Below are 16,451 nucleotides of genomic sequence, written 5' to 3'. Positions count from 1 at the left end.
GAACAGACAAAATCTGAATAGAATGAAGCATATTGAATTAAAAAAAAAAAAACCTTTTTTCCTTTTTCTTTCACAATATGGCTAATGTAGAAATATGCTTTACATGACTATACATATATAACCTTTATCAAACTATTTGCCTTCTTAATGAGGAAGGAGGGCAAAAAGTATGAAAGAATCTAGAACTCAAAATTATATATTAAAAAAAAGGAAGCTTAAAAATTATTTTTACATGTAATTGGAAAAAAATAAAATATTAAAATAAAAAAACAAGTATTTGTTTTCTAGAGGATAGGGAGGAAATAGAATATCTTACAGTTTGAAAATTTTAAACAAAACATAATGGTACATGTATACACAAAAAGTATACCTTAGCTACTGGTTAAAATCAAGATAGATTAGGGTTCAAGAATTTTGCCCCTAAGGAGATGTGCTGGAATCCTAGTGTTAACTCAATGGAATTGATACAATGCTTATTGGTTCACACCTTAGAGTGAATCTTTACAAGGTGATAAGTTGCTAATACTGATAGAAACAATGCTTGTGTTCACACCTTTACTCATTGGAATTCACAAGTATGGGAGATCCACAAAAACTAACTTTGTAACTTTGTGAATTCACACCTCCCTTAATCCCTCCTTCGGAGGGGAGGAGTCAACTTTTGGGAGATCATATATAAAGTGGACAAAGGCTCAATCGGAAGTTCAGCTGAATTAAATTGAGAGGGGAGCATCAAGCGAGTTCAGCCAGAAGCCCTCTCTTGGAGGCAAGAGAGATTCAATACAACTTTCACCTTGGTGCTGGTTGGAGGCTGAAGGAGCAGAGGCAGAAGCAAAGGACAAAGCTGCAAGAGCTCTTAGAACCAAGGAGAGAGAGAGAGAGGCATCTAAAAAAACTAACCGGGCTATATTGAAGGACACAATAAAAGATTTGAACTTTTAGCACCTGGCTGCATTTGGGTGATTATTACTTTTAACTGAAACTAAGGCTGCCTCCAGAAAACCTCCCCAAGAAACTTGCTCCCAGAGAAAATGATATATTTTAAAGAAGAAAAACACTATAGAGATGAATAACAAGGACAGACACAAAGTGTATGTACAAAAGAAAAAAGGGAGGAGGCAAACAAAAAGGGAAAAAACAATGAATATTAGTAGAAGTACCAATAAAAAATTGTGCTGTTGAGGCCTGGCATATTGGCTATCTACCTCTTATGGCTCAAAGTTACTGTAACAAAAATATAATTTTAAAAAATCTCAGAAGGTCTTTTTCATAGAAATAAATTAATTTTTTCTTATTCATTTCCCTATCCAAAATAATTTATTCCTAGGATCCTTGAAGAAAGAAACAAAGATTTAAGGAAGGGTTTTGATTTTTTTCTTTTTACAAAATCCCTTTTGTGACAAAGGTTTTGGAAGAAAACAGTCACTCCAAATCTATGAATTAATTACTTTGTAACAGTCTTTTATGTTAAGATTCAAAGAACTCTCACCATATTTTGAATTTGGGAGGCAGTATAACAAAAGCCTGCCTCTGAATAAGGAAGTCGTAGTTTCCAGTTTGATACTTTGGCTGTGTGACCCTGAAAAAGTCACTTAAATTGTCTTGTCCCAAGGTAATTTCCTAAAACTCTCAATTGTAGAAAAGGTACTAGTTTGCATTGGTAAAGGATTACTTCCCATCAGGAGTACTCCATACTGACAAAATCACAGATCTATACCAAAAAAAAAAATTGAAATAAACAGTTCTGTTTTGTCAATAATCCAATAAGGAAGTTCCCATTTAGCTCCTTTATTTTTCTATTCTTCAATACTCATCTCTGGCCGTCTCCTCCCTTTCACTGTTGTAAAAAATATTCTTGCATTTTGCATTATTGATTCCCTGCAAGATGCCATTGTCAACTCTGTTAAGTTCTTTATTTTCAAAGGCATGGCAAGTGCAGGTGAAAAGATGAGAACTGTATCAAATTAAATTCTTTGTGGTTGAGTACTTTGTTACTTACTTTCAGCAAGGTTTATACCCTGCTGTTCAAAAACTCTTTTAAAAGCTACAGAAATACACAGGAAGCTAAATGTGAATTGCCAGCATTTACTGCTGTTGAAACTGTATCAACAAACAATTTCCCCTCTCCATTTTTAATATTAAACCATATAAAGAGACTAAAGGCTGAATGATACACTATAAAGTTGCTTTGCGAAGATTATGTAATCTAAAAGTGTAAGAATGCTCCCCTATTACCATTTCTGTCCATGAAATAGGAAATCTCATGGAAATTCTAAAGAATCATCTAAGAAAACTTAAGAGTCCTCCAAAACAAAGTTCACCTGGTGATGTAGTTTTAAAACCATACTAGTCAATTAACTGTATACTTATTTAGTTCAAAAATCAGTTTTATTCACAGTTCAAATAAAAATGCTATTAAGAAACATGAAGGGGGAAAAAAAGCCAAGTAAATTTCAGAATTACACACTAAAAAGTGCTTTGAACTTGAAAAAAAATTTAAATATTTATAAATATAAATTAAAATGCAAAAAAATCATTCAGATTAAATAAACAAACTACTACGAATTTATTCCAAGTTAGAAGAAATAAGATATTAAAACGTTCAAAAAAAGAAAATATCTCTTTAGGACAAACTCAGAAAATGTTAAGCATAAATAGATTATACATTTTAAAAATACAATCTGGTAGGCACATGGAATATTTCTATTTGCTAAGAAAAAAGAAAACAGGAAAAGCCACAGACTTACTTCAGAGCATTCTGTGTATCTTGTTTAAGTTCACTGAAGAAAGCGATTTTGAATTGATGTCTGACAAATAAAAGCTGAGAAATATACAAATGAATTATTGCCACTACATACAATACTACAAGTAGAAAATTACTATATATCTTAAAGTGAACTTAAAATATACAACACAGAAGTATAAGGAAGGGCTAATAGAGCAAACCAAAACAGAGCTGAGAAAAATTTACATTCTACCTCTAAGTACTTAATTTAAGGCTCATAGAACTACAGATTTTTAATTAACCTTTTGGCTGCATTTGAAAATAAACTATTTTAAACCATTAAAAAGTCAAGATTTTTAAAGTACATTTTAAAATAATCTCTTCATAAAAATAAAATTGAAAATTTTACTCTAAAATGACTAAAATATTTTACTATTAGAAAAAAAAGGGATACGTACCTGGTGCGTTGTTTTGTTCAAAAATTCTTTATGAGATTTTACCCTTCGAATCTCAGTATAGTAGTAAGTTTGTGCATGTTCATAAAAAGCATTTTCTAATCTGCAAAAGAAATGTTTTAATATTGAAATCATCGCAAACTAATAATAATAATAATAATAATAATATATATATATATTTATATTTATTTATTTTGCTGAGGCAATTGGGGTTAAGTGACTTGCCCAGGGTCACACAGGTAGGAAATGTTAAATCTGGTCTGAGATCACATTTGAACTCAGGTCCTCCTGACTTCAGGGCTGGTGCTCTATCCACTGCATCACCTAGCTGTCCCACTAATAATACTTTCAAAAGCATTTTATTTATGAAGCCTGACTTTAATATCAGGGTATATCATTTTCCATAATTTAATAATATAATTTTTAAAGAACAAAGTAAAAATATAGTTCACAATTTAGGCTATTATTATGCCATCATAACATCATAACCCAAACCATAGTTGCATTATTTTTAGAGGACTTCAGACTGAGCATCAGAGGCTCTAGTTTAAGCAAAAATGTAAGAAACTATGAATAGCCAAGGAAAGCATCCTGGACTAAGCAAAAAGAAAATTATTATAGTAACTAAAACATTAGCCAAAGGAGGAAGAAAAGTAAGAAAAGCAGAAACAATAGCAGCATAGGGATCTTGCTACTTTCATTATTTTCCCTGCTTATTTTCTACAGATTCTTAACTTGGAATCCACGAATTTCTTTTTTAAAATATGTACTTTTTTGAAAATTACATTTCAACATAAGTTAAGTTTTCCCTGTAATCCCTTATATTTTATTTTGTACGTTAAAAAACATTCTGAGAAAGGGTCATGGACTTAAGACTATGAAAGGAGTCTAAGACATATAAAAAAGTTAAGAAAGAGGATGGTGGGGAGGAGAAGGAAATAAAATATTCTAATTTCTCTTCCTATCCTGGATACCTTCTTCCCTTCAATCCCTCACAAAAATACATATAGCACTTTCCTAGTTCTTCAGAGAACTAGAGTAGGCATCAAAAATCAAACTACATAATTTGAACATTTAAACTGAAATTAGAAAAGGATATTAAATTCTCTATTCTAGAGGTTTCAAACTTATAGCAGGCCCAGATTGAGAAATATTTAATAATAAAAAAAAAATAACATTATGTCCATTTGTGGTTTTGTAGGTCAATATGTAACCTGCAGGCATCTGTTTCTATTTGAGTTTAACACCACTTCTCTATGCTATAATCAAAATTAAACTCCAAAAGACATAAAAATACAGACATGAGAAAATGTGATATGCCCTAAATGAAACTATCACTCCACATGTAGTATCCTAAGCATATTTTTTATTTTGCCAATGGAACTTGTCCAAGAGCAAGCAAATCTTAATACAGAGCTAAAAACATACAAAAAGGACAAACCCATTCTCTGTTAGTTAACTAATTATTTTTACAATAACATTTAAGTTCAAATATCAGTTATTATTTTGACTTATATTAACTTTGTTCAAATTAGTTTTTTAAGTATACAGATTTTCCTTGGCTTTTATTATTTGAAAATCTTATAGCATAATAGAAAAAGTGGTTCATCTTCAGACTTCCTCTCCTGATTTTTTTTTTTTTTTTGGTTTGTTTGCTGAGGCAATTGGAATTAAGTGACTTGCTCAGGGGGGTCACATAGCCAGGAAGTATTAAGTGTCTGAGACTAAATTTAAACTCAGGTCCTCCTGACTTCAGAGTTGGTGCTCTACCCTAGCACCACCTAGCTGCTTCCCTCTCCTGATTTTAAAACAAAGAAACTGTGAATGAGGAAAGAGAATCAACTTTATAAAGCTCTTTCCAGCTTTGCCTTTCTACGATTTTTTCTAAACTTATTATAACCAAACCTACCAATTTTAAGGTAGGTGTTTCAAGTTGTAGTTATTTTAGATATTGCTTAAATTCAAAAAAATCATTTAAGCACATGCTTGGGTTCTATGATGTTGAGAAACTTTTTCCAGCACACAGTGATCACTCTTCAGCATTTAAATAAAATACATCTTCATTACTCATTAAGTCACTTAACTGACTGTCTTTTATTGTTTTTTATCTATTTACCCTCATTAATTTTCTCTCCCCAATAACTTGAAGCTGCTTGAGAGAAGAAATTGATGTTATTTCCCTTGGATCCCTCACAATATCTAACTAAGTACACTAGGAACAGGTATTCAAGAAAAAAATTTAAATCAAAAGAGTACAAAGTTAAGTTTAGTGGGGTTCAGAGACAAAGGAAGGGAGAAGAGGCAGAAGACAGACAGAGAGAAGGGAGAGAGACAGAGAGAAACAAAATACTAAGTTGTTCAAAACTTAGACTTGAAAAGTTAATTTAGCAGAGCAAAGAATAGCCTATTAAGGAGGGTAGTTAGTGGGAAAGGCTATATGGCACAGGTAAGAAAGGGCTGATCTAAATAAAGTTCCAGATACCTGGGCACCTGCTAGATCAAACATTTCTGATCCCTCAGAACCCAGTCAAGCTACTTGATCTTTCTGAGCTGCAGCTTCCAAAGTCTATAAAAGGAGACCATAAGTGTACTACTTACCTCACAGAATTGGACTATTAAAAATATGTTCTAAAATAATATAAAAATATGAGATAATACTGTAGGAGAAATTATCATTTGACTCGATTTACATTTTAATAATAGAATAAGCTATCAAAAATGTAAAATTATTAACTACTTTGCATATCATTTTTCTACAAGAACACACAGCTCTTTTTTTTATTTTACCACCTACCTTATAATATAACCCACAAGATGATCAGTATGTGGCAGGACAAACAGAGATTTTCCTGAAAGTTCACAGGCATTACACAAAGCAGCTGCCCTTTCTGAAGCAATCACGTCTTCTCCTATTACATGCCCACCACAAAGAGAACAAGAGAGAAAAAAGAGAATAAGACCACAAAATAACTCTCCCTGAAAGCCACAATTATAATCAAAAGATAACTATCTTGGTCAACAGTAACTATTCTGGACATAAGGTAAGATATTAAAGGACAAAGAATTAAACACAGAGTTCAGGAATCCTGACAGAGGTATCATATAGTAATGATGGGCTTTGTTTATTCAAACATTTCTAAGAAGTCTCTCTGTTTGCTTAACACAACTTTTGCATTATTGATAATTTCATCATTAAAGAAAACGTCTGTTATCAATTTGATTCTAAACCTACAAAGAGAAATTGTTGCTAAAATAGGACTAGGAACCTTGAGAGCATGTGATTATGCAGTCAGTCACAGAGTTTGTGATTAGAAAATTCACTTTTCACTAAAGAAAAAGAGTTCAGGGAAGAAAGAACTTGCCCAGAGTTATCCAATTAGGGAAAGTATGAAGTAGAATTCGAACTCAAGTCTTCCTGACTTGAAGATCTGCACTCCCTCAATGGTATGCCTAGCTAAAGAACAGTGTAGATGTAGTACCACCTAAGTTTCAGCAAAGTAAATAAACAAACCTCTTATGCCAACAAGATGGAAAGATATGTTTTAGATAACAGTAGTCAAGACAAATTTATAACTAATTGAAAGACTGAACCTAGAAAGACAATGTCATCTGAGAGAAAGGTCTGAATTGTGTACATCAGAGATTTGTTTCTCGCCCTCTGTTATGTAGTATTTTAATTACTGATCTGGACTAAAACATGTTTCAACTTCATAAGTATAAAATGAAAGCGTAGTATTTATTGATTTATTTTTAAGTTTAATTGTATTATATTTTTCTAATTATATGTAAAGATAGTTTCTAACATTCATATTTGTAAGATTCTGAGTCCTAAATTTTTTTCACCCTCCTTCACTTCCCTCTCCAATTCCCAAAACAGCAAGCAATCTGATATAGGTTAGCCATGTACAATTGTTTTAAACATATTCCCATATTAGTCATGTTGTAAAAGAAGAAAAAGAACAAAAGGGAAAAACCACAAGAAAAAAACAAACAAACAAAAAAAAAGGTGAAAATCCTATGCTTTAAACCTCATTCAGTCTCCATAGTTCTCTCTCTGGATGCATATGGCATTTTCCATACCAAGTCTACTAGAAATATCTTGGATCACTAATGAAATCACTTGGATCCGCTAAGAACTAAGTCCACCAGAGTTGATCATATAATCTTGCTATTAGTGTGCACAATGTTCTCCTGGTTCTACTCACTTTACCCAGAATCAGTTCATCCAAGTCTTTCCAGACTTTTCTAAAATAAGCTTGTTTATCTTTTGTAAAGAATAAAAATATTCCATTACATTTATTTACCATAACTTATTCACCCATTCCCCAATGGATGAGCATCCACTCAATTTCCAATTTCTTGCCACTACAAAAACTACATTACTACAAACATTTTTGCACTAACATTTCCTTTTTTTATGATCTTTTTGGGATACAGACCCAGTAATAACACTGCTGGGTCAAATGTATGCAGTTTTATAGCCTTTTGGGCATAATTTCAAATTGTTTTCCAGGATAGCCATATTAGTTTCACACCTCTACCACCAATGCATCAATGTTCTAGGTTTTCCTATATCCCCTCCAACATTTATCATTATCTTTTCTTGTTATCTTAGCCAATTTGAGAGGCATGAAGTAGTTTTTCAGAGTTGTTTTCATTTGTATTTCTCTAATCAATATAGATCTATTGATTAGAGAAATACAAATTTTTCTAGATGGCTTTCATTTTTTAATCTGAAAATTATCTGTTCATATCAAATGTGTGCCAATGAATAATAAAATAATAAAAAAAGAGAGAGAAAGCAGAGCAACAGGTAGAAGTTGCAAAGATATAGGCTTAACCTTGATTTAAGAAGTTCCTAACCATTAGAACTGTTGAAAAGTGTAATGAATTGCTTCTGGAGATTGTGACTTGGCTTCCTCCCTTCTTGGAGGTTTTCAATAATCATTTTAAAAGGATCTTGGAAAGGGGAATCCTGTTTGGATTAAAATCAATTCCTTCCAACTCTTAAGAGTCTATAATGTACCATTTTTAAAACATAAAAGAAACAATTGTTCCGTAAGTTCATGTTACAAATCGCATTTAGACACCAACCAAAAAAATTATAACAAAAATTTCTGGGAGAGTAAAAAAAGGATTATGAAAGTCAAATGAAAAGAATTATCTATATATTGATTAATCTTTTCATACCTGGAGGTAAAGGGGTTTTCTTTTGAATGAGTACCACAGCAACTTTTGTATTTCTGCCTTGTAAACTTTGCCTGCATTATGAAAAAGAATATTTTAGGGGGAAATATTTTAGTTTAATGTTTAATGCTTTACTTTTTAGTTAAAATATCATAAACTTTAACATTCAACTGATTAAAAAAAGATCAGGGAAGATCCTCTCATTAAACCAAAACAAAGATATGAGTTCTGATAATTTTCATTCTTACCAGCAATATCAATAGTTAGCAATTAAAGATAACTCATAAAGATATAAAAAATTTCAATTCTCTATGCCAAAAAATCTACTGTGATGTCTCAAAGTTCATTGTTCAAACCAACTAAAATTTCAAATAATGTTATCTCTAGATTTTTTTTACATCTTCTACTGTGTGAAAATATTTATTACTTCCAGTGGTGAAACACCTCTTTCTTTGGAATTTAACCCTCCCCACAGGGATTAGTGTTTGGCATTAAGGGTTCTAAATAACTAGTACTTACTTTACAGTTATAGGATATTTACAAGCTCCTAAAATATGCAAACTAAAAATGCCATACCTTACTATTTCCACTCTAGTAGCACATTCAGACTGCTTTTCTTTCCACTGAGGTTCATCCCAGTCCAATTCATAGAACACAACCACAAGTGCAGGAACCAGATTCAGATGTTTGTTCATCCAACCAGTCTTTAAGATCCCTTTTGGAATGTACCACTCATAGGATGTCCTCTGCAAATATTAATACAAGTTAAGAGGTAAACTTATAAAGCTGTTACTTGATTTGAGAGAAAGAAATAAAGACTCCTGGGTAGAAGACTATTTCAAGGACCTTCCATTCCTTAGAAATCTATATTTTGATATTTATTGGCTCCATTGGAAGTGAGTTTAAAAGCAGACTTTAGTAAAAGAAGATATATTGCGTTTCCCAAAAGTATTGGTGCAAATTAAACTATTCGAGATTAAAAACTGTACTAAGATTTTTGGAATACCCTATAATTTCCTTTGTAATAAGAAATAAATTGATTGTCTTTACAACATCTAAGGGTTAAGCAAAACAGAAAACAGTGCTTTAATATGGAGGCAGAATAGCAGCCAGTTTAATGCCAAGACCGATTTCAACCTAACGAAAAGAAAATTTACTAGATTTCAATCAGAATTGCAAACATCTTCTTCAGGAATTCAGTTGAAAACCCTAAGCAACAACTAAATTGCAGGCGTATGGCAATATACAATCCCCACCCAACTCTTAATAATACAATTCTGTGTTGGAGAGGATGTGGGAAAACTGGGACACTGATACATTGTTGGTGGAGTTGTGAACGGATCCAACCATTCTGGAGAACAATTTAGAACTATGCTCAAAAAGTTATCAAATTATGCATACTTTTTGATCCAGCAGTGTTTCTACTTGGATTATATCCCAAAGAGATCTTAAAGGAAGGAAAGGAACCCATATGTGCAAAAATGTTTGTGGCAGCCTTTTTTGTAGTGGCAAGGAACTGGAAACTGAATGGATGCCAGTCAATTGGAGAATGGCTGAATAAATTATGAATATTGAATATTATGGAATATTATTGCTCTGTAAGAAACAAACAGCAGGATGATTTCAGAGAAGCCTGGAGAGACTTACATGAATTGTTGCTAAGTGAAATAAGCCAAACCAGGTATATATAGCAACAAGAAGACTATAAGATGATTAATTCTGATGGATGTGGCTCTCTTCAACAATGGCATGATTCAAACCAGTTCCACTTGTTCAGTGATGAAGAGAGCCATTTACACTCAGAGAGAGGACCGTGGGAACTCAATGTGGACCACAACATAGCATTGTCACTCTGCTGTTGTTTGCCTGCATTGTTTTCTTTCTCATTTTTTTTTCTTCTTTCTTGATGATTTTTTTTGTGTGCAGCAAGATAAATAGGTATATATATACATTGGATTTAACCTATATTCTAATATATTTAACATGTATTTGACTACCTGCCATCTAGGGGAGGGGATGGGGAAGAGAGGATAATTTGGAATAGAAGGCTTTTGCAGGGTCAATGTTGAAAAATTCTTCTTGTGGAAGAAAACAGTTGTCATAAGCTGTCTCCAAGTCCTTGAAAAAAATAATACTTGGGGCCAGACCCTCTGAGAACATAAAGCAAAGCATCCTTTGGAAGTCCGGATATTGACTTAGCTGTCACCCAACATTAACAACAGAAAGGAAAATTAGTAGCTAATGGCTGTCACACTGTAAAATTTCAGAGAAATCCTGATGTTTCCTGGATTATTTGTAGAATCACAGATTCTTTTAAGAATTGATCTTAGAAATCATCTATTCCAAACTTTTCATTTTACATTTAAAGACAGCAAGACTCTGAAAGACAAAATAACTTGGTTCAAGTCACACCGTAAGTGATCCAATTGGGATAAGAATCCAGGTTTTCTGAGTCTAGATTTCTTTCCACTCTGCCACGAAGTCACTGAGCTTCTGTACTCATTGCATTAAGAATGAAGTCTTGTATTCAGGGTTGATCTTTAGGGTACATGTCATGTTTCAAAGCTATAATTTTTTAATGGCTACAAACAACAAAATTTTATATTAATACAATGAGCTGGAGCCAGAAGAATAAAAAACTTTAGGAACTGTAATGATGCATTGTGGAGATGATGGGAATTGTAACAGTCACTGGTACTTCCTTGTCTTTAGGTTTATGTCAAAATGTTTCATTTTAGTTAGTAAAATCAAGGATAAAACAACAATTCATGGAAAAATGCCCTTAATAAATTCATACCACTGCTTTCTAGTGTGTTAAACTATTAATTCATTTTAACTCTCAAGGATATATGAGTGAATACTCCAATGTGAATAAAGTTTTGAAAAAGTTCAGACAGCTATATCTGTCTGTCAGACATCTATGAACCTGTCAGTATAGGTAATGCCACACATGCATGCTTGCACACATAGATAGGGATATACACACACATACACACACAGAGACTGTTACCTTGGTTCTGCATTTCGGATATTCATGGTCACCTGGGAGCACTTTGAAAGAAATTGGTACTCGATCAGCTCTTCGATTGGCACAAAAAGCATCCCAAACAGCACGATGAACAGCATTATAAACTACATCAAGGCCAGTAAGGGTAACAAAGGCCATAGGTCGGCAACATAATTCCACAGGAAAGTCCCATCGGGTGGGACTCATCTTCAATGTTCTGTAAAAAGCATAAAATTTATTTTTACTATACTTAAAAAAATTGTTCAAAATCTTACTTCTACTTAAATCAACTTCTTCCCATTAAGAAATTACTAAAAAGAAACACACACACACACAAAACTACTTAATTTTTATTATAGTCACAAGGAGGAAAAGTAGAGAAAAAATAAGATCTTTATTTCTGATGACCAAAAAATGGAAACAGTCAATGTTGGGAGTAGGGTTAGGGGTAGAAAGACATATATATATTCCAGTACACAGTAGGTGCAACTATAAATTGTTCCAACAATTCTGGAAATCAATTTCCATATCTTTTGACTCAGAGATCCCAATGCTAGGTAAATATTTCAAGGAAATCAAAGATAGGAAGAAAGCCTTATATACACAAAAATATTTATAATTTTAAGTCATTTTCAGTTGTGTTTGAGTCTCTGTGGCTCTCTTTAAAGTTTTCTTGACTTGGTTTTTCTGAAGTGGTCTGTTATTTCTTTTTCCAGCTCACTTTACAAATAGGAAACTAAAGGTTAAGAGACTTGTCTAAGGTCTTAAAGCTAGTGTCTGAATGAATGGTATTATGAAGATGAGTCTTTTAGATTCCACAAGTCACATTTTATCTACTGCACCACCCACCTAGATGCCCATAAAATATTCGCAGCAGCACTTTTTATAGTAAAGAACTAAAAATGAGGTCTATGTTAATTGACTATGTAATGAATAAACAAAATCTAGCTCATAAAAAAAATGGAAAAAGAAATTATGTCATAAGAAATTATAAATATGAAAACATAAACTGATGCACAGTGAAGTAGAACCAGAACAACCTAATGACTAAAACAATGAAAAAAAGAGGAAAAAAAAAAAAAAAGAACTGAACACAATGTAATTACGGTAACAAATCTTGGTACACTAAAGCATAAAAACTTCATAAATACAGAAAAATATAAATATTTAAATGCATCTTTTTCTAACTATAATGCAATAAAAATTCATTAAAAAAGGGCTTTTGAAGCATGGATTAAAAATTAAATGGAAACTAAATAACTTAATCCTAAAGAATGTTCAAAGAAAAAATCATAGAAATAGTATTTTCATTTAAATAATGACAAAATAACATGCCAAAATTTGTGGGGTACAATCAAAGCAATTAGGGAAAATTTTATATCTTTAAATTCTTCTATCAATAAAACAGAGAAAAAGCAGATCAACAAATCGTGCAAACAACTTCCAAAAAAAAAAACAAAAAAAAAACAAACCCTAAAAAATTGGTAGAGAAAAATTCAACAAAATAAATCTCCCAATTAAACACCAAAATAGAAATTCTGAGTATCAAAGGGAGATTAGCAAAATTGAAAATTTTAAAAAGTACATAATTAGGAGCTGGTTTTATATTTAAAAAAAAAATAAAAAGGATAAACCACTCTTTAATTTGATTCTAAAAAATTAAGGGAACCAAATTATCAGTATCACAAATGAAAAAAAAAAATGAAAATCAGTATCACAAATTCACAATGAGGAAACAAAAGCAATTATTAGGTGCTATTTTGTCAAACTATATGCCAATAAAAATATCAACCTAAATGAAATGAAAGAGTATTCACAAGAATATAAACTGCCCAAATTAACAGAATAGGAAAAAGAACAAATTATAAATGAGATCCCTAAGGGGGAAATTAAAAACAAGGTGAGATATATTTACAAGTGAACTCTACCAAACTTTTAAAGAAAAATTAATTCTAATAGTACATAAAGTGGTTGAAAAAAAAAAAAAAAAGATAGTAAGAGTCCTACTAAATTCCTTCTGTGATACAAATATGGGCTTGATACCTAAACCAGAGAGTCAAAACAGAAAAAGAAAGCTGCATGAGGTACTAATCACTTGCCACTGGTCACACAGCAGGTATATATCAGAGATACACGTGTGCACACGTGCGCACACTCACACACACATCTATCTATCTCCCGTTATCTATTCTAAATCTTATTTTAACTATAAAAGTAAAAAAAAAATCTATTCAAGAAATAAAGAAAAAAATAATAAATGGGAGAAAGAGAAAATTACTTTTATAATAGCTTTTTATTTTTCAAAATACATGCAGAGTTTTCAACAAATCAATCCTTACAAAACTTTTGTGTTCCAAATTTTTCTCCTTCTCTCCTCATCTACTCCTCCCCTAGACAGCAAGTAATCCAACATAGGTTAAACATGTGCAAGTCTTCTAAACATATTTCTGTTGCGATAGCCACCTGCCGGTAGCTGCTGAAGGTTTAACTCAGACCTGTAGAATGGATTTCTTCATTTGAGAGGATGATTCAAGGAGACTGAGAGGCAGTTGCTGTTCTCTGACTTCTCCACTGAGAGGTTATTCTGTTGTCTGACCTCTCTCCTCTTCCCTCTGCCTCCAATTTATTTTATTCCCAGTCCAAAAGCAACACCTGTGTCAGTAAAGGCTGCTTTGCAACTCTTTCAGATGTTATGATTCACAGCTGTGGAGGCTCTCGGAGAATTGACCTGCCTCTTCACCTAGGCACGGTCCTTAACAATTTTACATTTTTTATTTTGTGGATATTTTCCCCCCATAGCATGGTCAGTAATTTTGTGCATTTGCTGTTATCTGAGTCCGCACACTGAGGAATGCAAGCAGCACTATCACCTCTAGATGGTTGTAGGGTGAAATACTATAGAAGGTGTTGATCTTGTGAGATGTCATGGAGGCAAACTTTCAAATGGAAAAGAGGACTATGGTCAGAATAGGCATTTAAGTCTCTCATCAGTCTCCTGGCTTGGCCCTTTGATGTGTTGGCCCATTTAATTACCCCAACTAAAAAAGTCTTAGCGGGTCTCTTCTCCCTTTCCTTCCATGTGGGTTACCAAAGGAACTATGGAGGATCCTACTCACAAACAGTTCTTGGACGCTGCTGCTTCTTTTTGTACCCCACGCTGGGCACTAAAATGTAATGTCCAGGCTAGCTTACTGGAGGTCCTTCAGATGGGCTTTGGTCTCAGCAAGATAGACACCAGGAGAATGGTCAGGTATAGAGTCTAAAGTCTTATTTTGGCCCAGTCTTTATCTTAGTGGAGGAGTGCAGGAGGCAGCAGAGCCACCAGGAAGATGGTCAAAAATGGAATGTCTCTTTTCCAGTCCTTCTCAGCCCTTAAATACCCTATTATAATTACATCATTACAGCATACTGATTATGTGTGAACTAGAGATCCATTACATCACCATGCTAAGTACTAAGTATATGTAAAATAGAGAAATATCATCTCATCAATTCCACTGAGTTAACACCTTTTTGTAAGTATCCTTGTTTCAAGTATACTTTTCCAAAGTTCCAGCCCTCTACATATTTCTACATTTATTATGCTGCACAAGAAAAATCAGATCAAAAAGGGGGAAAAAAAATGAGAAATAAAAAAAACAAGCAAGCAAATAACAATAATAACAAAAGTGAAAATACTATGTTGTGATCCACATTCAATGCCCATAATCCTCTTTCTGGATGCAGATAGCTCTCTCTCCATTACAAGTCTACTAGAATTGACCTGAATCACCCTCATTGTTGAAAAGACCCAAATCCATCACAATTGATCATCACATAATCTCTTATAGCTGTATATACAATGTTCTTCTCTTGGTTCTAGTCACTTCACTTAGCTTAAGTTCATGTAAGTGTTACCAGGAGGAAGAGGAAATTATTTAAAAGCTTTTGGTTTTGGTTGTATGGACTTTAGGAGAAAAAAAATACAGATGCACAATGACTTAAAAAAAATTACAAAAATTGGTATTCAAAGCACCAGTATTAGAAAGTGAATATTCATAGTACAAAAAGATTTACCCCAAAGCTCCTTTTGATAGCGAGTTATATGAACAGAAAATGCTAAACAATATAATAACAGAACTTCTAGTAGTTTTTAAAACAAGATTTTTGAGATATAACTTTAAGAGGATATAAACAAATAAAAGAAGGACATCGGGGCTGCCTGGAAACAGGAAGACCCAAGTTCAAATCCAGCCTTACACACATACTTGCAATATGATCTTGAGCAAATCACCTAACCCTGTTTGCCTCAGTTTCCTCTTCTATAAAATGAGCTAAAGAAGGAAGTGAAGTACTTTACTATCTTTGCCAAGAAAACCCTAAATGAGGTGACAAAGAATTGGATATTGATGTAATGTAGCCCTTGGAAACGATGTAATAGAAATTGCACTAATAGTGGGGACCTCCAATATTTTTCAAAAAACCTCAAGCCATCTATCCTTGGCAATAATGTAATCACCTTAAGAATGTAGCTAATTTGAGTGATATGATATAATTTTGGAGAACGTATAGGAAAGAAAAGAAATTGAGTCTGAATCTTTATTCCACTAAGCTATCCTTCAAGGACATCTAGTTTGTCATACAAAAGTGTGACCTGCTGTCTTGTACCTGGATCCAAACAATAAGCACTTAAGTTTCATGAATAGCAATAAGTTTCATGAAAGGAGCTCATTCTTAGCCTCATTACCATATTCCTCACCAATCAGCAAAGGACCCAGCAGAAGGACTTTCCTTTCTCCTAGGCAGAAGCAAAGGTCTATTACCCAGGTCAAATAGTAACCCTAGTGAGGAAGACATCCTCATTACTGTACATAGCATAATTTTGGTCCTAGACTCCCATTATGCACTTCCTGACATATTTAATGCACATGGAAGTTAACTCTGGATACTAGGATACTCCCTTACTCTAATTTCCACCCTACCTTCCCATCCAACTCAGTGCTCTTTCTGCACAGTAGAAGAAACACTGGCTTTAGAGAACCTACTTTGAAACTAGAATTCTGTTCCTACCTATCGACCTCAGGAAAATTACTCTAAC

General features: G+C 33.1%; 1 protein-coding gene across 3 annotated transcripts in view; it reads right to left on the bottom strand.

Moving 5' to 3' along the window:
• TRAPPC11 (trafficking protein particle complex 11) overlaps positions 1–16,451 on the bottom strand; it is a 56,189-nt gene that overhangs the window by 34,779 nt on the left and 4,959 nt on the right. For all 3 annotated transcript variants that reach the window (XM_031943115.1, XM_031943117.1, XM_031943116.1), the window contains exons 2-7: positions 11,378–11,591; positions 8,944–9,113; positions 8,371–8,441; positions 5,975–6,089; positions 3,184–3,283; positions 2,748–2,821 (exon numbers count right to left, since the gene is read on the bottom strand). In XM_031943115.1, the coding sequence (XP_031798975.1) occupies positions 2,748–2,821; positions 3,184–3,283; positions 5,975–6,089; positions 8,371–8,441; positions 8,944–9,113; positions 11,378–11,581 (734 nt within the window). In that variant the 5' untranslated portion in view covers positions 11,582–11,591. The remainder of the gene's footprint in view (positions 1–2,747; positions 2,822–3,183; positions 3,284–5,974; positions 6,090–8,370; positions 8,442–8,943; positions 9,114–11,377; positions 11,592–16,451) is intronic.

The sequence above is a fragment of the Sarcophilus harrisii genome, chromosome 6 (assembly GCF_902635505.1).
Source record: "Sarcophilus harrisii chromosome 6, mSarHar1.11, whole genome shotgun sequence".
Classification (NCBI taxonomy): Eukaryota; Metazoa; Chordata; class Mammalia; order Dasyuromorphia; family Dasyuridae; genus Sarcophilus; species Sarcophilus harrisii.
This window is presented reverse-complemented; position numbering and strand designations above follow the sequence as displayed.